Source organism: Callithrix jacchus, chromosome 2 (genome assembly GCF_049354715.1).
Source record: "Callithrix jacchus isolate 240 chromosome 2, calJac240_pri, whole genome shotgun sequence".
In the NCBI taxonomy this organism is placed as follows: Eukaryota; Metazoa; Chordata; class Mammalia; order Primates; family Cebidae; genus Callithrix; species Callithrix jacchus.
Window position 1 is genome coordinate 48,760,598 of NC_133503.1, and position 24,137 is coordinate 48,784,734.

Consider the following 24,137-nt stretch of genomic DNA (forward strand, 5'->3'; position numbering starts at 1 on the left):
CATCTGAGCAACAAGCCCACTGGGGTCTGTTGGGAAGCTTGCTCAAAGTGCAGATACTTAGACCCCACTCCAGAGACCTTAGTTTCTTAGGTTTGGCCTGGGGCCCAGGCATCTCCATTCTTAACCAGCTCTTAGCTGCTGCTGCTATTTAGCTAGTCTGGTGAACTGGTAGATGATGTGGAGAGTGTGGGGTTTTGAAAGATGTTCTGAGGTGCCTTTCAGCCTAAGTTGAGGACAGGGTTCTCCCAGCTCTCTCTCAGAAGGGCAAGGATGAGCTGGTGACTTCATTTAAGGACAGAAGTAGGCAGGGAGCAGGATGGCCATGGATTCAGCCATGAAGCCAATTACTTATCTTCCTGGGAAGAAACGAGTGAGAACTGTACACAGTCTGTCTGCAGACTGGCTTCCTAATTAACCCTGCGCCCCCCCCCCACCCCTCCCCACACACTCTTCTCCCAGGTGGTCTGCGGTTCCAAGTATCTTGTGCGGGGTGAGAGTGCCCGTGACCATGTGGACCTGCTTGCCTCTTCCCGCCACTGGCCACCAGTCTATGTGGTAGATCTGGCCACATCAGTGGCCCTGTGTGCTGACCTCTGCTACCCAGAGCTGACCAACCAAATGTGGGGGAGGAACCAGGGCTGTTTCTCTAGCCCCACAGAGCCACTTGTGGTGAGTCACCTCCTGAGGAACTGCCATGTCTCCCCAGGCCTACATGTCTTTCTCTGTCACCCAGGCTGGAGTGCAGTGGTGCAATCTCGGCTAACTGCAACCTCCGCCTCCCAGGTTCAAGCAATTCTCGTGCCTCAGCCTCTCGAGTAGCTGGAATTATAGGCACGCACCACCACACCCTGCTAATTTTTGTGTTTTAGTAGAGATGGGGTTTTGTCATCATGCCCAGGCTGGTCTCGAACTCCTGGGCTCAAGCAATCCACCTGCCTCAGCCTCCCAAGCTGCTGGGATTACAGGTGTGAGCAACCATGCCTAGCCTACTCTGTAAGTTTTTACAGACTGAGCCCTCTGAGCCCACAGCATGTCACTTAGTGTGCCCAGTGTATCCCAAACATAGGTACCTTGTGTTAAAAGAGGTTGCCTTCCAGAGAAGCCTAGAAAGTTGCCACCTTTGAGAGTCATTGTGCATACTGACATATTAAAGGCCCCAGCCAGCCCTGGAGTGCATTTAATTCACCATGTCTTACATTTAGGTGACCATGACTACACCGCATGGCATGCCTATTGTGATCTGAAGACACACTGGTTTAGAAAACACTGATCTTATCCAACCCTCTCCTTTCATTAAAAGGGAAAAACTAAGGCCCAGAGGGGGAAATAGACTTTTTCAGGTCACATAGCAGATCAGTGGCAGAGCCCTTGTCTCTGTGTCTTGGTATATTGCACCAGACAGTATTTCTCATGGTCATGTACCCTCCAAGGCCAGTAGGCCAGCCTTTTGCCTTTGCTGGAATAGATGTTAGAACTGAGGAGGAAAATTAGGAAGAAGGGAAGAATCAGAAGGGTCTAGTGCCCCAGCCAGGATGCATTATGGGAAGTGAAGGCCTCTGGCTTTGCCTTGGAGGAGTCATGGTATTTTACTCCCTGGGGCTCACTGGCTCCATGAGTATGCCGGGGACCCCAGAAAGGTGTCTTACCCTCCGTCAGAGCCTGATCTTTCTGCTCCCCTGCAGCCCCTGGCCTGAATGGACTGGGAACAACAATAGCTCAAGTAATCCAACATCTGCTCTGGGAGGTGGCCACTGTTACTGTCCATGTTCTCATGTGAGGAAATGGAGGCACTGCAGGGTGGGGGTTGACCCAGGAAACAGTACATGGTGATGTTGAGATTCAAACAGGTCTGGCTGAGCCTACAGTGCTCTCATTACCACATGGGTTCTACCTTCGTCATTCCTTCTTGTCATAAGGCATTCTCATTTCTCTTCTAGAGTGTGTCCTGCCCAGAGCTCTTGGACCAGCATTATACTGTGGACATGACAGAAACTGAGCACTCTATCCAGCATCCAGTCACCAAGACTGCTACACGGCGTATTGTCCATGCAGGCACACAGCCTGGTTCTGATGACCCCAGTGCTGGGCACCACTCCTTGGCCCTGTGCCCTGAATTGGCACCCTACACAACCATCCTGGCCTCCATCATGGACAGCAAACCAAACAGTGTCCGCCAGCGGCCCATTGCCTTCGACAATGCCACTCACTATTACCTCTACAATCGCCTCATGGACTTCCTCACCAGCCGCGAGATTGTCAATCGTCAGATTCATGACATTGTACAGAGCTGCCAGCCTGGTGAGGTGGTCATTCGTGACACCCTCTACCGCCTTGGGGTTGCTCAGATCAAGACAGAGACAGAGGAGGAGGGTGAGGAAGAGGAGGTGGCCACAGTGGCAGAATAAGCCAGGCTGTTGTACAGGGACTACACCATCTCTCAAGCCATAGTAAGGCCCTTGCCTGAGGCAGAGCTATCCAGGGGACCTGCAGAAGTGGTCTCCTGTCAGGAAGGGCCTCTGACTGCTGGGACTGACCAAAGAGCTTCCATTCCCTGAGCATGGCGGGGCCCAGGGTCCTCGGTTCTCAACCCTCCAGGGGTCAGGAGTGGTGCCAAGAAACCTCTTCTGGCCCTGAGAGAGCACTTGGGGGACATGGTATGTCTAATGGAGGGAAGGGAGGCTGAGGGAAAGGCTGGTGGCTTCCCTGGGGCCTGCTGTGGGTCAAGGTGGAGGTCCTGGATGGGCTAAGGCATGAACGCTAGTACTAGGTGAGAAGGTCTCTCCTACCCCTGAGGAGCCCTGGTTTCAGCCCCCACAGCTTCATGAATTGCGTAGCCTGTTGCCTTTGACTAGGGGCCTGTGTGGCCTCGTTAGCTCTAGGGGTCCCTTTGGGCTCTTGATTCTCCCTGAAGGAGAGATGCATTTCTCTCCTGCTCTTCCTGTACCCACATCTGGGGGAAGCTGAGGACGGAGAAACAGCCACAGCTCTCTTCCAGGACTGTCCTCTCTGCCCCAAGCTTTGAGGAAGAGCATCCCCTCCCTCCTTTCCCTGGCCATTGCTGCTGCACCCAACATCCTGTCTGGGCCTGGGACCCTCTCCACAAGATGGGATGTGGTCCATGGTCATAACATAACTTGGCAGCAGTAGAAAAACTCCCTTCTGTGAAGGGGAAGCAGACTGGGCCATAAGTAAACAGCAGGACTGGCTCAAGTGCCCAAGGTTTGCTTAGGGCCTGGGAATTGGCCATGTGTTAATTTATTGAGAGGAGTGGAGTAGGTGGCTTTTTTCCCCTCCCTCTTCCCCCAACAAGAATAAAGTTTATTAAATTATCTGGTTTTGGTGAAGCAGGAGTCAATTCCATGTACAGTGTATGGGGCACAGTGTGGTCAAGCTGCAGAGATGTGAGCTGCTTATGTCATGGGAAGGAGGGATAGTCCCAGGGCATGTGCAAGCACTTGTGTGGCACAAAGAACCGGAGGCTGGCTGCAGTGATGCTGTTAGTTTAATGCTGACGAGGACACCCCGCGGCGTCTGTTAGTGAGGATGAGTCAGCCTGGGGGAGTTTGTGCTTCCTGCTTGGTGTGGCCAGCCACAGGCCAAGGTCCCCTGCCTTCCAGCCCAGCATGATGGGACTGGGTAGAACACCCCAACTTTTAGCTGCCACTTGGCTCATTACAGCAGTACCAGATCAGGGGTGGGGGTGGTGGGGCTGTGGAATAAAGGCTCATAGGGCAGAGACTAGGAGGTCCTGTGAGATTCTACAGGAGCCATCCTGCTCCAAGGGGCCTGAACTGAGTGTGGTCTGTGAGCGCCTGCCGCTCTTGCTGCTCCTCTCTCAGAGGGAGATCCTGCTTCTCTGCCAGTCTGTCTCCTTCAAGGAGCCTGACAGTGTGGCTCCCGGGCACTTCACAGGCATAAAGTCAGTCCATTCTGTTAAGATGAGGGGATTAGGAAGGGGTTCTTGGAAGTGGGGATGTTAAGAGTGGGCTGGAGGTCTGTCTGTTGGCATAGCAAACACAAGGCCAACACCATGAGAACAGTAAGGGAAGTGGGGGTGAGGGCTCAGCCCCCAGCCCCTAACTGGCAGTGATGGCCCATGCTCAGGGAGTGGGATCCTCTGTCTCCCCTGGATCCCTCACCTTCCCAAGTTTGAGAGATGGGCCGAGCTGTTGAGTGAAATGACTGAAGGCAGAGTTTGTATGTTCTCCCCATGTTGCCCCATCCATGGAAGAGTTGAAGCTTGGAGGAGAGGAGAGTGGTGCTCCCTGTCATCGCCTCCTCAGTAGGACTGATAGCTGCTGGACGGCAGCAAGGGCTGGGCGATATCCCCTTGCTCGAAGTGGGCCAGCTGTTCACTAGAGCTCTCCTCTGGCTCACTGCTGCTGCTTGGCAGATTGGTATAGTCCTGGGGGTGGGAGAGACCAGAGACTGTCAGTCTGGATCCATCAGGCCCAGCCCAACCTGCTTTACCGGCCACCCGCCCCAAGCCTCGCCCCACTCACTGGCTCTCTCCTGTCCTCTTGGGTCTGCTCCTGAAGGAGGGAGCATAACTGCTGGAAGGTGGGTCTGTGGGTGGGCTCTAAGGCCCAGCAGGCCTGCATGATGCTGTATCTGGAGATAGGACAGAGGATGCCCATGTGCCGCTCCCTAGGGGCCAGGGGTTATGAATATACACCCCTAGAGAGACCTATCCAGCAGAGGTCCCCAAACCTAGTCAAAAATGAGTTTAGTAGAAAACTTGTGCTGAGTCTTTGGCATGCTATATCATTGAATCCTCACAGTAACCCTTGCAGAAGGGCACTCTCATCACCCTCATTTTGACAGATGAGGCCATTTTGATATCCTCAGGGTCACTGTGATAACAACCTATTAAAAGCCTGAGTTTAGGGACAGGTGCAGTGGCTCACACCTGTAACCCCAGCACTTTGGGAGGCCAATGCAGGATTGCTTGAGGCCAGGAGTTCAAGACCAGCCTGGACAACATAGTGATATCCTATCTCTATTAAAAACTTTTTTTAAAATAGCTGGGCTTGGTGGCACACACATGTAGTTCCAGCTACTTGGGAGGCTGAGGCCAAAGGATTGCTTGCGCCCTGAAGATTGAAGCTGCAGTAAGCTATGACTGATCGCATGCACCACTGCACTCCAGCCTGGGCCACAGAGCAAAATACTGTCTCAAAAAAAAAAATGTAGTCATTTAGGACAAGCCCTAGTGAAGAGCTACTTCTCTGAGAACATCACGCATACCTTGAACTCAAAAGGGGCTTGTAGTGTCCACTGCAGGAGAGAGAAAGCCTGACCTTGGAACGTTTGGGACAGGGAAAGACCAGGACCACACGGCCTTCCAACCCCTTCCAGTGAAAGCCTGGGCTGTCCTTTTCCCTCCCTGGGATCCCTTTGCTTACATATTCTTTGGGGCAAATGTAGGCTGGGCCATTTGGTATCCATCCTTCACCATTTTATAGAACTTGCTGTTCACCTGGATGCCTGGGTAGGGATTCAGCCCTGCAAAGGCCAAGGTTGGGTAAGAGGCCGTGCTCACTGTCTTCTCCCCCTTCCCACACACCCATGCACGTCTTAGTGACTGGGTGTGAAGAGCTCCAGCTGACGACACTGCAACAGCAGCTGCTCTTAGCCACTGTGCGGCAGGCTTAGGCTTTAGGAAGGTGTGAGCCTCCAGCAGGCCTTATCACACCAAACAAGAATTCTAGCGCAGGCTTTGGAACCAGACAGACAAAAGTTTCAGTCGCGTATCATGAAAGTGGGGACGGGCAGGTCGTTATGAGGGTGTTGGAGCAGTACATTTATGGACTGAGTACAAGTCCCTGTGCCTAGTCCTCAGGAAATGGGAGTTCTTTCTACTAGAGCCTGCATCTTCAAGGGTCTGTGGACTTCACACAAAGGAGGGAAATGGACAAAGGAGGGTAAGAGCAGCAACTGCATGAGCAGAGACAAATGAGAGAGCCGGAAAGGAGCGCCTGTCAAGGGCAGGGGTCGGCCCAGCCCCGCAGGAGCCATGATGCTGGGTTTTGAGAGCCCTTGCCTATTTCTGTACTCTCACCACCCCTCACTGTGTCCTTTGTCCACCAGTGGGGCAACCAGAGGAGCCAGCTCCAGGCTCTGCCTGGAGTGGGCCCAGTGGCTCACCAAGTGAGAAGATCTCCCAGAGGAGGATGCCATAGGACCAGACGTCACTCTGAACTGTGTAGACACAGTTAAAGATGCTCTCCGGGGCCATCCACTTCACAGGCAGGCGGGCCTGGGATGACAGTCCCCAGTTATTTTGGGCCCTGACTCTTTATCCCCTCCCTAGCCTGGCCCAAGCCCTCAAGCCCTCCCAACACTTACGTTGCCCTTGACGATGTAATTGGAGTCATTCATGATGTCCCTAGCCAGCCCAAAGTCCCCAATCTTGGCCACATGACCATTGGTCAACAGCACATTTCGCGCTGCCACGTCCCGGTGGATGCACTGAGGGAAAGCACCATAGGGTTAGTCTTGGGTCCTTTACTACCTGAGCCCAAGTTGAGGAGGATGGCAGGGAGGGCCCCAGAAGGCTTTGAGGTCCCTGTTGAGGGAGTGGACATCGGTTTTGGTCCTTTACCACAAACCTGTGTCTACGCCTTCGACCAAGGCCCAGGATGTGAGAATATGGAGTGTGGTCTGACCATTTAATGCTTAGATACAAACACCCATTACCCTGAGCCGTCATGGCCCTTCTTGCCCTTTGTCCGCTGAGTGATCCACTCAGGCCCCAGAAGCAAAGGGCCCCTGAGCAGAGAGCAGTCTCTGAACCCTGCCATTACATCTGATCATAGCACTGCTACCTGCCGGGCCCTTCCCTAAACTCTGCACACATTGAATCCTTTTTTCCTCTCAAACAGTCTTTAACACTCATTTTTATAGGTGTAGAAACTGAGGCACAGAGAATTTAAATAGTTGTTAAAGTCACAGAGCAGATGGCAGAGCCAGCAATCAACCATTGACTTCTGAATCTGTTCTAAAGAAGATGGCAAGAGCTCCCATTCCCTGGGCACTTCTTCCTAGGCTAAGTGTGCTTTTAATTCATCTGACATCCTCAAAATTCTATGAGGAAGCTCCCATTATCATCCTCACCAGACCATGTGCTCCATGAGAAGAGACACCTGTTTTCTTTGCACTGTTTAGTAAAAACGAATGATTAAAGCCTGGTACCCTCCCTCGTCTGCACACTGGGGACACAGGTGTCCAGCCCCGGGCACCGCTTTCTCCCACCTAGCCTTGCAGCTGCCGCCCAAATGACTCTCTTGCCCTCTGTCTCCTCCCTACCCGCTTCACAGCCTGCTGGAACACAGACATGGGTGGCCACGAGCCAGGACCAGGTTCATACTCACATTCTTAGAAGCAAGGAAGGCCATACCCTGGGCTACTTGGCTGGAGAAATTAAGCAGGTCCCTGAGCTCCAGAAGCCGTTCATCCTCCTTGTCCAGGTCTGGGGTGGAAAGCGATGTAAGGGCAGCCCTGTCACACTCCCGTCCCTTGTCCCAGCAGCGCTTTTCTTTTTTCCTTGTTACCAAGCAAATGGGGCCTGGCCCTAGGACCTCCTTACCTTGCTCAGAGGAGTCATTTGAAGAAGTGGAGATGGGTCTCATCTCCATAGAGGTGTCCACACCCTGGCTGGAGAAGCCACTGTCCCTACATAGAAGAGAGGGTTGGGAGGTGGGGGTCAGCCCCCATCATTGCACTGCTCAGCTCAGACCTTGGCCTCCCACCACCCCATGGTCAACTGGAACATCCCTTTCTGATAAAAAGCCCTCCTGCCACACTCCATCCGAGTGATCATTAGTTTCTGCTTGGCTGTCCCCAGTCGGGGAGCTTACAACCCATGGTTTTGAGCAGCTCTGCCTGTGAAAAAACTCTTCACTCTTCCTAATGCCAATCTGCCCCTGAGATTTTCCTCCTGTCCCTTGCTCTACCCTTAAGGGCTGTTGTGGGCTCTTCCCCACAACAGCCTTCCTAGCATTGGAGCATATTCGAGGGCCCCTTCTGAGTCCTCTCCTGTAGACACAGTGCCTCTCACCCCTGGCTTCACATTAAAATCACTTTGGGAGCTTTTAGGATCAGGGTAATTACTAATAGTTCAGAAACTCTAGGGGCAAAACAGTCATTCACAGATTTAAATCTCCCCAGGGGAATCACAAAGTACAGCCTAAGCTGAGGCCCACTGGTCTAGAGCAGTGCTGCGTAAACTAATTCATGTGCAGACAAATCACCCTGGAATCTCTGCAATGCAGATTTTCAAGCAGCAGGCCTGGGTGGGTGGGCCTGAGGTGGTGCATTTCCAGCAGTCCTCAAGAGATACCTATGAGAGCACAGTTGGGGTAGAATTTGAGAAGCACTGCTGGAGACTGAATCGCCACTACTGCCCCTAACGTTACAACCAGATAGGATCTCTCTCCCTTGCGTCCCCTCTGCCCTACAGATGTGCACCTTGACAACGTCCATACTCTAGTGTTCCCAGAAAGAGAAGCCAACGTTGTATTTGTGATCTGACCATGGCAAGACCTTCCCCTCCCTTGTTTTAGAAACTATACTTCTATTAACATAGCCTGGGATCATTTTGACAGAGTTGGTTCACAGACCATGTGCCCTCAAAATTACCCACTCTGGGAATACTTTCTCCATCTGTATATTTGAAGAGAGAAGCTAATAACTTCTTTTGATGCTCATTTTGATCTGATCTTCAACCTCACAGAAGTATCAGGAAATCAGAAGAGGAAGCGAAAAATGGGGGAGGGAGGCCCCCATTTTTTAGGACCCTGGGTGAAGAGATAGGCTCCTTCCCTTTTGCCTCCCCAGGCGAGGCAGCTGACAGTGTCTAGGATGAGGGCACAGCGTACACCCTTCTCATTCTGATCCTGTTCTGGCCCCACAAGCCCCTGAGACCGAGACCTCCAGGACAGCAGCGTGGTTTGGGTGAATGCTGGACGAAGTCAAGAGGGCAGGATTCTAGTCCAAGCTCTGCCTCTGCCCCTGACTCATGTGTGACATGAATCTCTCCACTTCCTCTTTGGTTCCCCATATGGCTCTGTCCGTCGGATGGCTCTGTTCTGGATGGCTTCCAGGAGTCACCGTGCCACAGAACAATAGAACTGGAAAGACCCTGAGAGGTTCAACACTCTGACAGCTTGGCTGGGGAAACAGGTCCAGGTGGGCTGGGGACCTGGCCACAGTTATGCTGTGTTGTCTCCTCTCACCCAACAATTCACACACCCTGTCCCCACTCCTCTGTGGCAATGTGGGACACTGGTGTTGGGACTCTGAAATGGAGCAGGTGCTGCAGCACTGTCAGCACAGGCTACGGGAGAAACAGTGACTGCTCCCCACATCTGCCTCTCGCTCTTTTTTGAGACCGAGTTTCGCTCTTGTCACCCAGGCTGAAGTGCAATGGTATGGTTTCAGCTCACCACAACCTCCACCTCCCGGGTTCAAGTGATTCTTCTGTCTCAGCCTCCCAAGTGGCTGGGATTACAGGAATGTGCCACCATGCCTGGCTAATTTCGTATTTTTAGTAGAGACAGGAATTCTCCATGTTGGTCAGGCTGGTCTCAAACTCCCAACCTCAGGTGATCTGCCCACCTCTGCCTCCTAAAGTGCTGGGATTATAGGCATGAGCCACCATGCCTGGCCACATCTGCCCATCTCTGACTAGGGGTCCAGGCACAGATCTTTTACACACACTGGGTGGTGATTTCATTGACACATCTCTACCAGACCATGAGCTGCTTGTCTTTGCCCTCTACCCTCCCAGAACATGGTAGGTGCTCAAATATTTGCTGAATGAAGGGAATAGAGAAACAGAGGTGCCCATAAAACCTGTGGTGGCTACTTCCCATGGCACAGGTGGCAGTCGAGGGCCACACAGCCATCCGATCCTGAGCCATCCAATCCTGAGCTGGCTTTGAAGACAGACTTGGGTCCCACCTCCCAGACCTAGCATTTCTGTTGTCCTTTGCCAGGGGCTACCTGTGGACATGTTTCTTCTCCAACGGGATGTTCTTATAGCCGGTACCTCCCTCAGGGCCCTGGCCAGGGTTCAGGCTGGGTCCCAGCATAGCTTCAGTCTTCTTTCGCAGAAAGTTGAGCAGGTCGCCATAGCAACAGTACTCCGTGATGACCAGTAGAGGGCCTAGAGCAGCCAAGCGTGTGGGGTGAGGCAGGCGCTGAGTGCTCCCTTGCGCAAACAGGAGCATGGGTTTGGGGCAGTGAGGTCACTGGACCAGAACCTGGCACAGCTGAGTTATAACCCCAGCTCTGTGAGCAATTTTCCCTGTGCCTCAGTCATTCCATTTGTTTAAAACAGACAACCTTAAACAAAAATTTAGCCCAAGAATTATTTAAAAGGAAAACTATGGCAGCTCAATGTAAGTCACAGCTGCTATCGGTGAAGAGGATGTGGGGCACTCAGAGTCCCAACAAAGCCTGGGACACCTTTGTGGGCAATGGGGAGAGTGTCGAAGCATCCTTGAATGGAGGCTTCTTAAGAAGTAGGAGTTCAAGCAGGGGCCCAGGAGCTCCCACATGCATCTCCTTCTCCAAGGGCTCCAACGCTTCCTATCAGTCTCTCTGTATGCCTCAAGCTGCCCATGCAGCTCCTGACTAGTCTAGGAGATGGGGCGAGGAGTTTAAGAGATGCTGAGACCAGGATCCCACTGGCACTTAGAGCAGTAGGATCCTGAGAAGGGGAAGATGGAGCCAGGTGGCCCTGGAGCCCTCATATCCCCCATAAGCCTCAAGACCTTGGCCCCATGCACACCAAGACCCTTACCCCCATGGGTGCAGGCTCCCAGAAGGTTGACAATGTTCTTGTGTTGGCCCAGGTGACTCATGATCTTCAGCTCGGACATGAGGGCCTCCTTCTCATCCGTGTGGGCCGTGGCTGGGAGAAAGGACCGCAGGTCCCACATACGGGACACAGAGCACCACACAGATACATGGGGGCCAAATGCAGAGACCCATAGAAGCAAGAAAAGGGTACCCCAAGACCCAGAGAGGCCAAAAGAAGAAAGAAAAATGCAGACACGCAGATGGGAGAGAGAGAAGAAGGATAGGCCGGTCACTGAGCTGGTCTTTGGGTGACAGGAAGCCAAACTGTGGCCAGGCCATGCCCCTAGGTGGCCTCTCTGCACCCCCAGCCATTTTGGAACTCAGTCAGAAGCCCCTTGACACCTAAAGGGTGACCTACACTTTTTTTTTTTTTTTTTTTGAGACGGAATTTTGCTCTTGTCGCCCAGGCTGGAGTGCAATGGCACGATCCTGGCTCACTGAAACCTCCACCTCCAAGGTGCAAGTGATTCTCCTGCCTCAGCCTCCCAAGTAGCTGGGATTACAGGCATGCACCACCACACCTGGCTAACTTTTCTATTTTTAGAAAAATAACTTTTCTATTTTTAGAGTTGATCACTCTCACACTCAGGTGATCCACCCACCTCGGCCTCCCAAAGTGCTGAGATTACAGGTATGAGCCACTGTGCCTGGCCAACCTAGACCTTCTTGGAGCCAGGAGTCAGAGGTGCCTGGAGCTCACAAGAAAAGCCAAGTTCTTACCTCTGAGCTCTGTCCCCCAGGCTTCAACAGGTTGAAATGTGGCAATGCCTCTTGTGACACCAGGGCCAGCCCACCCCCAGCATCTACCACATCCCATCCCTTCCTTCTTCCCCTCCCCTCACTCACACTTCAGCATCTTCACAGCCACCTTCACGACAGCATCTTCCTCACGCAGACCAAAGGCCAAGGCCTCCACCACCTTCCCAAAGGCACCAGCTCCGAGGATATTACCTGCCATGCACACAGGTTCCTTAGGTCCCTGGGCACCAAAGGGCCTCTGTTCAAGGGCGCACAGGCTCCCTGCACCCCCACAGGCCTTGTGTTAGGAAGGTGTGCTGCCATCTCACCAAACTGCAGGTTGTTTCGGGGGAACTCCCACTTCTCATTGTAAGGCAGCTGCGTGGGGTCGATGAAAGTGTAACTGTTGTCCTGATAGCTCTCAATGATCCTCCAGCGAACCTGGTACTTGGGCTTCTGCAGGAGGAGGAGGAAGCACATGGCAGCTGGGGCTGGCAGTTTGTGGACCTCGTCTCTGACCCCCAAGAGCAGGGGTGTGGGCAGTCCTGAGGCACCCAGTGGGAGAAGGCAGGGCAAGGCCTGCTATGGACTGAGAAAAGTCATGTCTTCTGATAAACATGGCACTGAGAGCATGTTCCTGCTTGACTCTGCCTTCTTTGTGACCTTACCTTCTCAAAGCCTCAGTTTCCCTATTTGTGTATTGAAGACCTTGGACAGAACAATCTCTGAGGGCCTTAATATCTCTGATAATCTGGTAATTCCTCAGCCAGGAGGGAGGATGGAACGTGATCTATCCATCTGTCCATCTATTCATGCATCCATCCGTCTGTTGTCTGTCCATCCATCTGTCCATCTGTCCATCTCTCCATCCACCCACCCTTCTACCCTCCCACCCAAGTATATTTTTTTAATTGTGGTAAAATAGATATAACATAACACTTAACATCTCAACCATTTTTAAGTGTTTGGTTGAGTAGTATTATGTAAATTACATTTTACATTATTGTGCAATTTCCAGAGTTCTTTTCATCTTGCAAAACTGAAACTTCCCATTAAAGAACAGCTCTCCATTCCCTCCTCCTCCTCCTTCAGACCGTGGCAACCATGATTCCACCTTCTGTCTCTATGAATTGTACTGGTCTAGCTACTGCGGCTCAGTGGACTCACACAGCATGTGTCCGTCATCTGGGGTTGTCTTATTTCACCTAGCATAATGCCTTCGAGGTTCATTTGTGTTGCAGCATGGGTCAGAATTCCCTTCCTTTTTAAGGCTGAATAATAATAGTCCCATCCAAATATTTTCTTGAGCATCTATTTGTGTCAGGCACCATTGATTCAGAGTTGAACAGGACAAATCCCTACCTTTCCATGGAGTTTGCATTCTAGTGGCTGAGAGAGGCATTAAACTCAAATAAATATATATGTAGGAAATTTTCGAGTGGTGCCAGGAAGAAAATAATGTAAGATAAATCAGGGAAGGCCCCTGAAGAGCCTGCCATGTGACCATCAGAGGAAGAATTTTCCAGGAACAGGGCATGCAAATAGCATCCATGTGGCCTTCACATGGAAACGATCCTGGCAAGTTTGAGCTACAGGAAGGCAGCCATCATGGCTTGAGGGAAGTTGGGGGAGGTTCCAGAAGCAGGAAGGTTTTGAGGGCTATAAGGTGAGTGGGTTCCCTTCTGGGATTTTTTTTTTTTTTTTTTTTGGAGACAGGATCTCTGTCTGTTGCCCAGGTTGGCGTGCAGTGGTACAGTCTTGGCTCACTGCAGCCTCAACCCTCCAGGTTCAAGCAATCAATCCTCCTGCCTCAGCCAGGACTGCAAGTAGCCAGGACTGTAAGCATGTGCCACCACACCTGGATAATTTCTGTATTTTTTGTAGAGATGGAGTTTTATCATGGCCCAGGCTGGTCTTGAACTCCTGAGGTCAAGCAGTTTGCCTGCCTCGGCCTCTCAAGGTGCTGGGATTACAGGCGTGAGCTACCACGCCTGGCCGGGCAGTGAGAGGCCTTGAAGATTTCACACAGGTGAGTCACCATCTGACTTTACTTTTTGTTTTTGAGACAGGGTCTTGCTCCTTCACCCTTGCTGGAGTGCAGTGGTGCAGTCTTGGCTCACTAGGCTCAAACTCCTGGACTCAAGCAATCCTTCTACCTTGGCCTCTCAAAGTGTCAGGACTACAGGCATAAGCCATGGCACCCAGCCTTGACATTACCTTGTTGAGAGAGAGAGAGAGAGAGAGAGACCCTGCCCACTACACAGTGAGCTTCTGGAGGGCCAGGACTTTTGGAAAGACCTATTTGCTTCCTTAGGCTCTCCATGCTGTTACCAACCAGCCAGGGGAGGCTCCACGCTGGGATGTGGGGAGGAGGAGCGGCTGCCCCTGTTTCTTGCCCAGGTGCAGCTGTTGGAAGGGGGCATCATGCCAAGGGTTGCCCATGAGAAATGCTGATGGAAGACCAAGTTGAGGGGGGATGTGGAAGCTGGGCTGGGGCAGTGGAAGACACTGAGGCCCTGGGTCAGCAGCATAACTCTTTCTGGTCAGGCCTTGGGGAGGGGAGCGGCATGGCTGTGCTTGCAGCTGGGCCCCTTCCCTGGGCACCTGAGCTGCAAAGTTAAAGGAAGTGTGGACTGGTGCCAGGGAGGAAGCTGGCCTGTAGCTGCCCGGTTGAGAGAAAAGATTCCAGTCATGTCCTTTGCAGCAACATGGTGCAGCTGGAGGCCATTATCCTAAGCGAATTAACACAGGAAGGGAAAACCACATGCCTCATGTTCTCACTTATAAGTGGGAGCTAAACATTGAGTACGCAGGGGCATAAAGATGGCACCAACAAGGGCCGGGCACGGTGGCTCACGCCTGTAATCCCAGCACTTTGGGAGGCGAGGAGGATCGATCACGAGGTCAAGAGATTGAGATCATCCTGGTCAACATAGTGAAACCCCATCTCTACTAAAAATACAAAAAATTAGCTGGGCACGGTGGCGCGTGCCTGTAATCCCAGCTACTCAGGAGGCTGAGGCAGGAGAATTGCCTGAACCCAGGAGGTGGAGGTTGCGGTGAGCCGAGATCGCGCCATTGCACTCCAGCCTGGATAACAAGAGCGAAACTCCGTCTCAAAAAAAAAGATGGCACCAACAGATACTAGGGGCTACTGGGTGGGGGAAGGGGATGACAGTTGAAAAACTATGGGTGCTATGCTCAGTACCGGGTGATGGGATCCATATTCCAGAGCTCAGCATCACGAAGCCTACCCATGCAACAAACCTGCCTAGCTACCCCCGAATCAAAAATAAAATATTGACATTATTAGAGAGACAGGGAGGAAGATTCCAGCTAACCATCACGAAGAGCTTCTGGCTGCTAGTTAGGGAGAAAAGACTGCAATTAGAAATCAGGAGGGACTCACTTCCGGGATCTGATTCAGGAGGTGGACTACAGGTGAACTTCAGAATGTGCTAGAGCCTGGGGGAGAGTCTGAAATGCAACACAGAGAGAAGAACGTTCCGAGCCTCCGAGGATCCAAATCCTGCCTGTGGGTGCTTTCCCAGCCCAAAAGACAGCGACAGGGCGAGGAGGGGAGTCTTTGACCTCTCCCAGTTACTTCCATCTCTAGGAGCCTCTATGGCCAAGACTGTTTTTTCCTTCTCACCACTTCTCCTTCCTCTGTCCCTCCGCAGCTGGGCTGAGTCAGCCTCCTCCCTACCCCCAGCTGGGCAGAGGGCACTGTTGAAAGGGAGGGGATCGAGGAGGAAGAGGTTTGCTTGGATTCTCAGATCTCTGAATCCTAGGCTCCTATTCCTGGAAGTGGACCAAGGTGCCTTCTGCCGGCCTCAGGAACCCTCCCTGTCCCTGCTGGGTCTGTAAACCTCCCAAGGCACCTGTGCATTCCTGGAAAAGGCTCATGGGTATTTACCCTGAGGCGGCCTGTCTTCTGAAGAAAAACCATGAGTGAGAGGTCAACAGGTAGGGATGGGCCAGGCTTCCTGAGAAGGGTGGAGGTCGTTGTCATGACAGTAGTGAGTTCTTCCTGAGCTCTTCCTGGGAGTGGGGCACTGGGCTAGATGCTCAAAGCGCGTCACCCCATTGATTCCTCGCAATGGACCTAAGCCCCAGGCCCACCCGGACTTCCTCCCTTCCATCCGTCCTCCCTACCAAAGGGGGCATGGAGACATCAAAGTCCCGCCCCCAACCCCAGTCTAGGCCTGCTGGTTCTGGGTGAGTGGATGCTCTCTGTCCCAGGAAGGTGGAGATCTGAACACTTCCCAATAGAATCTTGGGAGACCCTCCTGTCCCTCCTCAGAGCTCAGTTCCAGCCCCCAGAATTGCAGTCTCTCCAGCGGCCTCCGTTCCCTCCTTTCTCCACTGCCGCATCCATTCCCTTGTGTGCCTCCTTCTCCAGGGGAGCCTGCTGACTCCTGGCCTTTTCTCTTCCCCCTCAGCCCCCCTTGTGGTCACTCTGGAGGACAGAAAAGTGATGACTCAGCCCAGAGGCAGAAAAAACCCTCCCCACAGGCCTGGGCAATGAGGAGAGGCCAGGCTGAGTCCCCGGTGAAAGGGCAAGGCTGTGAACCCCATGGGGCAAGGCAGAGGAGGATGGGAAGGCAGGCGCTGAGGCAGGGGCATGACCACCTTGACCCCTCAAAGTCTGGTCCCAGGGGTGGACACCTCAGCCTAGAGCTAAAGGGTCTATGAATGGGTATATAGGAGGAGGCTAACCTGAGGCTACAAGTCTTCTCACGGCCTTGCATGGGCTCCGAGGGGCAGCTGAATTTCCTGGACAAGAAGCATAGAGGTGACTGGGAGTACGTGTTCCAAAAATGGTCCCATGGAGAGGGGGCACAGTGTTCTAAGACACAGCCAAGGGGGCTGGTCAGCCCAAGGCAGAAAGGTCTGCAGGGGGCCCTAGGCCCTTCTCTGGAATCTCTGCACAGCTGTCCTGGCAGCTCTGTGACAAATTTCATTGTCGCAGAGGTGAAATTTGCAGACCAAAGTTATTGATCTGAGCAAGGAAGTGGAAATTATGTCCCCTAAAACACGTCACAAGAACTGGGATTATAGATCCAGGGAAGAGGAGACCAAGGGGCCACAAGGCAGTTTTTAGTTCCATGTAGGGAAGAACATTGCAAAAATTGGAGCTGCTCAGAGAAGGAACGGGGGTGGCCACGAGAGAGAAAGGTCCTTTCCCTGGAGGTGGGTGGGCTGGGCCAAACAACTGCTGTGGGCGCGTAGTCAAGGAGATGATGCCCAACCTCAGGCCTCCCCCTCCTTCTGCCATCCCAAGATGCGTGAGCTAACTCTGGTTCCCCAGCCAACTTCCCCCTGGTACAAGAGCGTGCAGCTCCCATCACAGAGACTGTCTGCCTCCAGCACCCTGCTCAGTCATCTGTGTGCACTGTGGCACGGAATCCTCACAACCACCTGTTAACAATCCCATTTTACTAATGGAGGAGACTTAGAAACACCAACTCTCCTATCATCCCATAGCCACAGAGGTAGGATTTCGATCCAGATTCACTGAAATCCAAGCCTCTGGCTCTTAACTAGACCATCAGGAGGCTCTTGGCATGTCAGAGGAGGAGGGACTGTTAAAGAGTACCCATACCCATGGTATCAGAGGGGAAACTGAGGCCCAGCAAGGACAGCGAGTGAGCCGAGGTTACATGGCAAAACAGTGTCAGAACTGGAACTAGATCCTGCAGTCTTGACCAGGGCTGCCCTCAGAGCAGCCTTCTCATGCTGGGCGCTGGCAGGAGCAGAGAGTCCGATCCATGTGTCCCTGGGGCTCCCCAACATCCCTTCCACCCTCCCCACTTCAAGCCCTCTTCTCACAAAAACCCCAAGGGGGTGTGGGGAAGAGGAGGCAGGCAGCCAAGGGGACACAAGATGGATCTCAGCCCTTGATCACACCACTCCCTTGTTCAAACCCACTGACAACCTTGGACCTACAGGGTGGGGTCCAACCCTTCAGACCCCCAGCCTCACCCTGGTCTTCCCCTTGCCTGCCCCTCTGCACACTCTCCCCTCTCCCCCCAGAGATACCCTTTCCCTGAGTCTCATCTCCCCTGCTGCATCCACCATCCTCCAAGGCCCATCCCACAAATGCCAAGCCACCTCTTCCAGGCAGTCTCCCTTATGCACCAGCCTGAAAAGTCCTTCCTCCTCTGACCTCTCACAGTCCTCCGGCCTGGTCCTCTCAGCTTCTGATCACATTGCACATGGTCTTTGTGTGGGCAGGCAGGTGGTGGAGGCCTTGGGCTCTGGGGACAGAAGCCCCTCGGGCCCAGTGCCAACCATATCCCTCAGCCACCTGGGGTTTTTTTTAACCTTGCTGAGCCTCAGTTTCCTGATGGGTAAAATACTGACTAGTATATTCCCTGCCTCCAGCCTCTTGTGAGGGTAAAATAAGATGATTCAACGTTTCACCTAATGATTGGGACATGCTTTGGAGTGAGTCCCTCTCAGGGTTAAAAACCAGACTCTTGCCTTTGTCCAGCTGTTGATAAGGGCAACTGTCCCAACCTCTCAGAACATCAGTTTACAACTCTGTAAAATGGGCTAATAATACTAGCTACATACAATGGTTGCTGAGGACATTAAATGAGATGATGTAGGTGACATGCTACAGAAACACTACCCTCAAGTCACTATCACGTACTCAGCATGCAGTGACAGGAAGCGCACTTAACGTGCAACATGTACTAAATGGCAGTTGTGACTGACAGGACAGTAACATGAATAATGAAGAGGATAGTGAAGGTCACAGGTCCTTGTCCTCACTAGGCCACGTGCTACTGAGGGCAGGGCTCAGGCCCAGCTCTGGTGACATCACTGCTATGTGCCTATCTCCTCTGCCCCCTGCTGGGTGCCGGGACCTCCTGGGCTGAGACAGGATCCCAGGTCTATGCTGCCCTGGAATGCCGTTCTTCCCCTCACAGCCTCTCTCTATAACCCATGCCCTTGCTTTCATGGCTGTTTTTTTGTTTTTGGTTTTTGAGCTGGGGTCTGGCTGTATCACCCAGGCTGGTCTCTAACTCCTGGCCTCAACGAATCCTCCTGCCTTGGCCTCCTGAGTAGCTGGGGTTACAGGCGTGCCTTTGCTTTCATGGCTATTTGATTAGCATCCATCTCTCACACTTGACAGTAAACTCTATGAGGGCAGAGCCTCAGATGCTACCCAGCAGCCGGCTCATGTTGGTATACAGTGGGCACCCACTAAAGAGCTGTTAGCAGACTGACTGACTGAGGAGGAGGAGGAGGGGTGAATCCTTGTGGCCTGGGGGTACCCGTCCCAGTCGGGCTCACTCAGGCGCCTGGCCGCCCCACTCGCTCCGGCTCACCTGTTTGTACTTGTACAATAGCAGGAGGAGGAGCAGCAGCAGCAAGGCCATGAGGGACATGCAGGCGACCACCACCGGCGTGAAGAGGAATTCATCTGGGGGAAGCATGTGGGCTCCTGGAAGGCACGGAGCAAAGGAGTGAGCAGACAGGGACGCCTTCAAGCCCCCTCCCCAACTGAAATAAGATCTGCACACGGCCCTAAACACAGTGCTTGCTCAATAATGCTTGTTGACTGAATGAAGCATCCCCCACTGGAAGCCTCCAGGGCCTCTCCTGCAGACCCTCCAGCAGAGGGAGGCAGAGAGGACAGCCTCTCCAGCTCTGCTCACCCCCAGCCCCAAACCTGTCCGCAGTCACAGCCTCCTGTGGCTGGGGTCGGGGCCTCTGGGGTCATGCGGTCTTACCCTCTGCCAGTGCAAGAAACCTCTCTGTGGCAACCTGGCCTGATGCCCGGCTATTGCTTACACGCACACCCCCAGTGATGGGAGGCGATGATTGTGCACTGTGCTTCTAGGAAGCTCAGTCAGAAAGGCCTGCTGGAGGTCACCCTGCAACCTCCCTCGCCTGCATTTCCCCTGCAGCTCCTCCACGTGCCCTTTGGAATCACACAGTCCTTCTGAAGGTCTACAAGCCAGGCCCATGGCCCCTGGGTCTCCTCTTCCCTGGATCTATAATCCCAGTACTCGTGATGTGTTTTAGAGGGCATAATTTCCACTTCCTTGCTCAGATCAATAACTTCGGACTGCAAATTTCATCTCTGCAACTATGCCCTAGGGAGTGACGCCCGCCCTGTGCACAGCACAGCCTGCCACTCTGTTTTACACAATGGCTCCTTAACAGCTGGTCCTGTGGTTCTCAGAGGCCCACAGCATCCTCAGGCTTTTGACAACCAGGCTCCAGCACCCACTGCGTGTCAGATCCTGACCTCTGCCTGGCTCAGAGGTGGTCACTCATGTCCCCGGCTGCTGGCCTTGGAGCAACTGCTACCAGGGTCCACTGTGTTTTGGAGGGACTTTTTAGGAGGTGTGTGACATTGAGCTTAGGGAAAATTATATTTATTTCCTAGGTTTGTAGGAGTTAATCAAGATAATCGCTGTAAAGAGCTTAACACAGTGCCTGGCACAGCAGAAGCCTTCAACAAAATGTTGGCTTTATTCTAACATACAACCTCCGGCAGTGAGACCCAGAGTGACCACAGACACTGCATGCAGTTGGAACCTAGGAGCAGTTGCTCCAAGGCCAGCATCTGGGGACATGAGTGACCACCTCTGAGCCGGGCAGAGGCCAGGATCTGACACACAGTGGGTGCTGCGGCCTCATTGTCAAAAGCCTGAGGATGCTGTGGGCCTCTGAGAATCACAGGATCGGCTGGTAAGGAGTCTTTGTGTAAAACAGAGTGTGGCAGGCTGTGCTGTGCACAGGGCGGGCGTCATTCCCCGGGGCAGCCTCTTGCCCAGCAACCCCAGATGGATAGACTGTCTCTGGAGCAGGAGGGAAGTCAATCGGGGAGACATGGAGAAGATGGGCGTGAGCTGGCCCTGAGCTGGGGATGGACCTTGCTTCCTTGCTCATTGCCTGCCTCCCTCCCTCATCGGACTCTAAGCTCTGTGGGCGCACTGCTTCCTTGCATCAGGTACATGCCAGCACATGGTACATAATGCCTGCACATACTTGTGAACTAATGCATGAGTTAGAGTGCAGGGGTAAGAGTGGGGGCCGGTTGCTTCAGGCTGCTTTCTCTCAGACCACCCAGTCTTACTGCTTTGGGAGACCTGATGGGCAAGAGGGACTTGGACTGGCCCAGAGAGGTGCTTCTTGGTATTGCTGGGATCTGCTCCAAAGGCAGATCTGGCCCCAGCTCCCTTGGCAGGGTGGTGGAGCAGTTTCCAGGACCGTCTTCCGTCTCCACCTACAGGAGCAGGGGTAGCATGCAAAGCTCCCACTCACCTGCAGCAATGGGTATGAAGGTCCAGGAGCCGCTCCCCACGCTGTTGTGGGCCCTGCACTCGTAGGTCCGGTTGTGCTCTAAGGCCTCAACGGTGAGCAGGCTCTGCACGGTCACCTTGTGGAAGGGCTCCTGGCTCAGGACCTCAGGGTGTGGGTCATACCAGACCTGCAACACTTGGGCCTCATCACACCTGGGAAGAGCAGAATGTGGCTCAGAGCTTCAGAGTTTCAGCACCAGCTTCTCCCTCCCACTCACAGGGTACCCAGCCCCTGAGCCCAGGCGATGGAGGTGAGTGGAGCCCACTTGCCTATCAGTGTGGCCACTGCACTGCAGCCATGTCACGTTGGGCTGGGGGTACCCAGAGGCACCACACAAAAGGGTGCCAGAGCCATTGATGAAGGTCCATGTGACGCTTACCTCTGGGGGGTCTGAGGAGGAAAGTAGGAGGCCCCAAGTCACTCTCCCTGGGACCCCCCAAACTCCCAGTGCCTCCAGGCAGTCCCAGGCCTCCAGCCCAGGCCGTGCTCCACCCCAGCACTTACATCGAAGGGTGAGCTCAAATGTCAGAGCTCTCCAGCCTCCTGGGTTTCTTGCCAGGAAGGAATAGCGGCCAGCCTCAGAGGGCTTCAGGCGTGGCAGAGAGAGGGTGAAGGTGTGCCTGCGGAAGAGAAGCGGGCGGTCTTCGTGAGCCCCAGCCTGGTGTGGCCCCTGTCAGGATCGCAAAGTCAGACAACAGCCTTAAAAGGGTTTATTTTTGGTAAAATATCCAGGACCCAACGACCTTGGCTGAGCCAGGTCCTCAGGCAGGGTGCCACTGAGACATGCAAAAACCACCAAGCCTATTTCCTTTGTTGGTTTTCTTATATGAAAGTGTTTTTTCCCTGAGGTTTAATAGAAGCTATGACTTTAAGGTGCTGGGAGCCCCATCACACGTCTTTGACCACTATCATTAATCTTTCACAAAAGCTACACTCCCTCCTGAAAACCCCTGGAGTGCCAACCTCGCCAAGAGGGACTGAGAAAAAGACAAGAGGTAGGATGCAGGGCCCTGGGTTCTGAGCTGTGTTGCTGCCGAGATTGGGGTTCAAGTCCTGGCGCTGCTGTGCCTTGGCTGTGTGACCTTAGACAAGTACTTAACCTCTCTGGATCCCGCACTTCCTTTGCTGTGAGTGACATTGATGGTTACTAATTCACAGGCTTGGCCTAGGATTGAAGGGACATGTATTTAGGGTGCTTGACACAGAATTTGACTCATTGTGGGCACCTAATTTGATGGTACTCTTCATTATAGAAAAGGCCCAGAAGCGAACGCTAACAACAAAATGATCCTTGGCCGATTCTGGGAAATGTTTTGTTTTATTTTTCCTTTAATTTCTGTTTTACAATTTGTCCATAATCAGCATGTGTTGTTTAGGTAATAAATGTGTTTTTTAAAAAGTCCCCCAGTTCACTGTCAAAATAAATAAAAATTTAAAAATTATAGCAAATTACCAGCACTTGCTTGGGAAATGTCTGTAGCTACTACTGGACTGTCTCATTTGGTATTCAAAGAGTCTCGTCCGGCCAGACCCTGGCAGAGAGAAGCCCTCTGTCCATGCCACTTCTTGAGATAACCTCCACCCCTTTAACTAAAAAGATTTGGACTTTTTTGGAAGATTGAAAGTCACCATTATGAACATACCTATTAAACGAACTAAAATTCTGTGGCTGTTTGGTGTCTGGGCTTTTCTGCCTTGTGCTGAATGTGCCCAGACTACTGTTTTAGGGGATGGATCTCATGTTCCTTTACTCAATGTCTCTGTGGCTTATGGACCCCCAAAACCCATCCATGGACCAGCCCTCTCCAAAGGGCCCACAGATTCCAGATTCAGAACTTTGGCTTTAAATGAGAGGAAGACAGAGACCCTGGCCAGAAAGGACCAGAAGTGAACTGAGAGGAGGAAGATGCGGACAAGAAAACATCCTTGTTGCTTCTGACAATTGACAAGCAGGATTCTGGAAATAAATGAGGTTTGGGCTTCTAGAGCTAGAATGAGAATCCCAAAGAGTTTTGGAGTTGTCTAAGCGATCAACGCAGGGATGACCAACAGATATCTCATAAGCCAGCTATGCCGGAAGTACTGCCTGGGGCCTGTGTTGAGGAGAACTCTGAGGCCACATCTAGACTCTGCAGGAGAGCGCTGCAGAAAAATGGATGAGTGTGTGTGGCATGCACACCACGTATCTGCTGCCCTTGATCAGGCTGTACTGTCTCATTCTGAGAGGGCGGGTTAAGAAAAGACCATCTTAGGCCAGGCGTAGTGGCTCGGGCCTGTAATCCCAGCACTTTGGGAGGCCAAGGCTGGTGAATCACCCTAGGTCAGTAGTTTAAGACCAGCCTGACCAACATGGTGAGACCCCATCTCTACTTAAAAAAAAAAAAAAATTATCTGGGTATGGTGGTGGGCGCCTGTAATCTCAGCTACTTGGGAGGCTGAGACTTGAACCCAGGAGGTGGAGGTTGCAATGGGCCGAGATCGCACCATTGTACTCACCCTGGGCAACAAGAGCAAAACTCTGTCTCAAAAAAAAAAGAAGAAGAAGAAAAGAAAGAAATGATTGTTTTAATATCTGGTATACCTGGTGTGAGTGTTCCTCTCAGGGACAAAGCTTTCTTGTTTAGAATGTACCTGCTTAAGCCACTTTGGATGGGAAAGACCCCAAGAACACAGTTCATAAGGGGACAGAAAAAATTTCTAAAATGTGCATGTGGAATACAGAGGATCATGGTAGTGGAGAGATGGAAGAAGAGGAGGTGTGGAGTTACTATAGATTGCACTTCATGGGAAGAGTTTGAGCTTACAGAGAAGAGCAGCCAGTGAGAAATCCTCAGGACTGGGTGACCACAATCCTTTACAGAACATTTCATGTATCTGCAACTGTGTGATGTAAACTCCCTCTTCCCCTCCCTGCAAGCCTTTGTATGTGGCAGATAACTTGTGCAGTCATTATCAGGGGTGTGTCTATGAGTGGGGTTGTTTTCTGCATTTAGATTGGCCCCAAGAGAGAAAAATGAATGAGACTGAGATTCTTGAGGGACCATGAGAATGCACACCTCCAAGAAATTGTAGAATACTTGAGTGGAGCCTTGACTATCCCAAAGATGTAGGATGGAGGGGTAAGCCAATTTTATCCAAATCTCAAACACACGTGACTAATATTGGGATTCCGTGAAGTCAGGGAAAGTGAAGCCCAGAGAGGGACT

At 52.5% G+C, this 24,137-nt stretch overlaps 2 protein-coding genes across 4 annotated transcripts in view; one reads left to right on the top strand and one right to left on the bottom strand.

The window, feature by feature from the left end:
* HMGXB3 (HMG-box containing 3) overlaps positions 1-3,329 on the top strand; it is a 56,925-nt gene extending 53,596 nt beyond the window's left edge. The window contains exons 19-20 of one of the 2 annotated variants that reach the window (XM_035288390.3): positions 460-669; positions 1,938-3,329. In XM_035288390.3, coding sequence (XP_035144281.3) covers positions 460-669; positions 1,938-2,405 — 678 coding nt within the window. In that variant the 3' untranslated portion in view covers positions 2,406-3,329. The remainder of the gene's footprint in view (positions 1-459; positions 670-1,937) is intronic. The other variant, XM_078362818.1, reaches the window with a different exon arrangement.
* A 155-nt stretch (positions 3,330-3,484) lies between these two features.
* Positions 3,485-24,137, bottom strand: part of CSF1R (colony stimulating factor 1 receptor) — a 34,487-nt gene continuing 13,834 nt past the window's right edge. For both annotated transcript variants that reach the window (XM_035288396.2, XM_035288394.3), the window contains 15 exons: positions 21,436-21,551; positions 21,201-21,321; positions 20,893-21,083; positions 18,945-19,060; positions 11,934-12,060; positions 11,713-11,817; positions 10,808-10,918; positions 10,006-10,168; positions 7,589-7,674; positions 7,374-7,471; positions 6,349-6,471; positions 6,148-6,259; positions 5,406-5,505; positions 4,503-4,611; positions 3,485-4,405 (listed from right to left, as the gene is read on the bottom strand). In XM_035288396.2, coding sequence (XP_035144287.2) covers positions 4,280-4,405; positions 4,503-4,611; positions 5,406-5,505; positions 6,148-6,259; positions 6,349-6,471; positions 7,374-7,471; positions 7,589-7,674; positions 10,006-10,168; positions 10,808-10,918; positions 11,713-11,817; positions 11,934-12,060; positions 18,945-19,060; positions 20,893-21,083; positions 21,201-21,321; positions 21,436-21,551 — 1,804 coding nt within the window. In that variant the 3' untranslated portion in view covers positions 3,485-4,279. The remainder of the gene's footprint in view (positions 4,406-4,502; positions 4,612-5,405; positions 5,506-6,147; positions 6,260-6,348; positions 6,472-7,373; positions 7,472-7,588; positions 7,675-10,005; positions 10,169-10,807; positions 10,919-11,712; positions 11,818-11,933; positions 12,061-18,944; positions 19,061-20,892; positions 21,084-21,200; positions 21,322-21,435; positions 21,552-24,137) is intronic.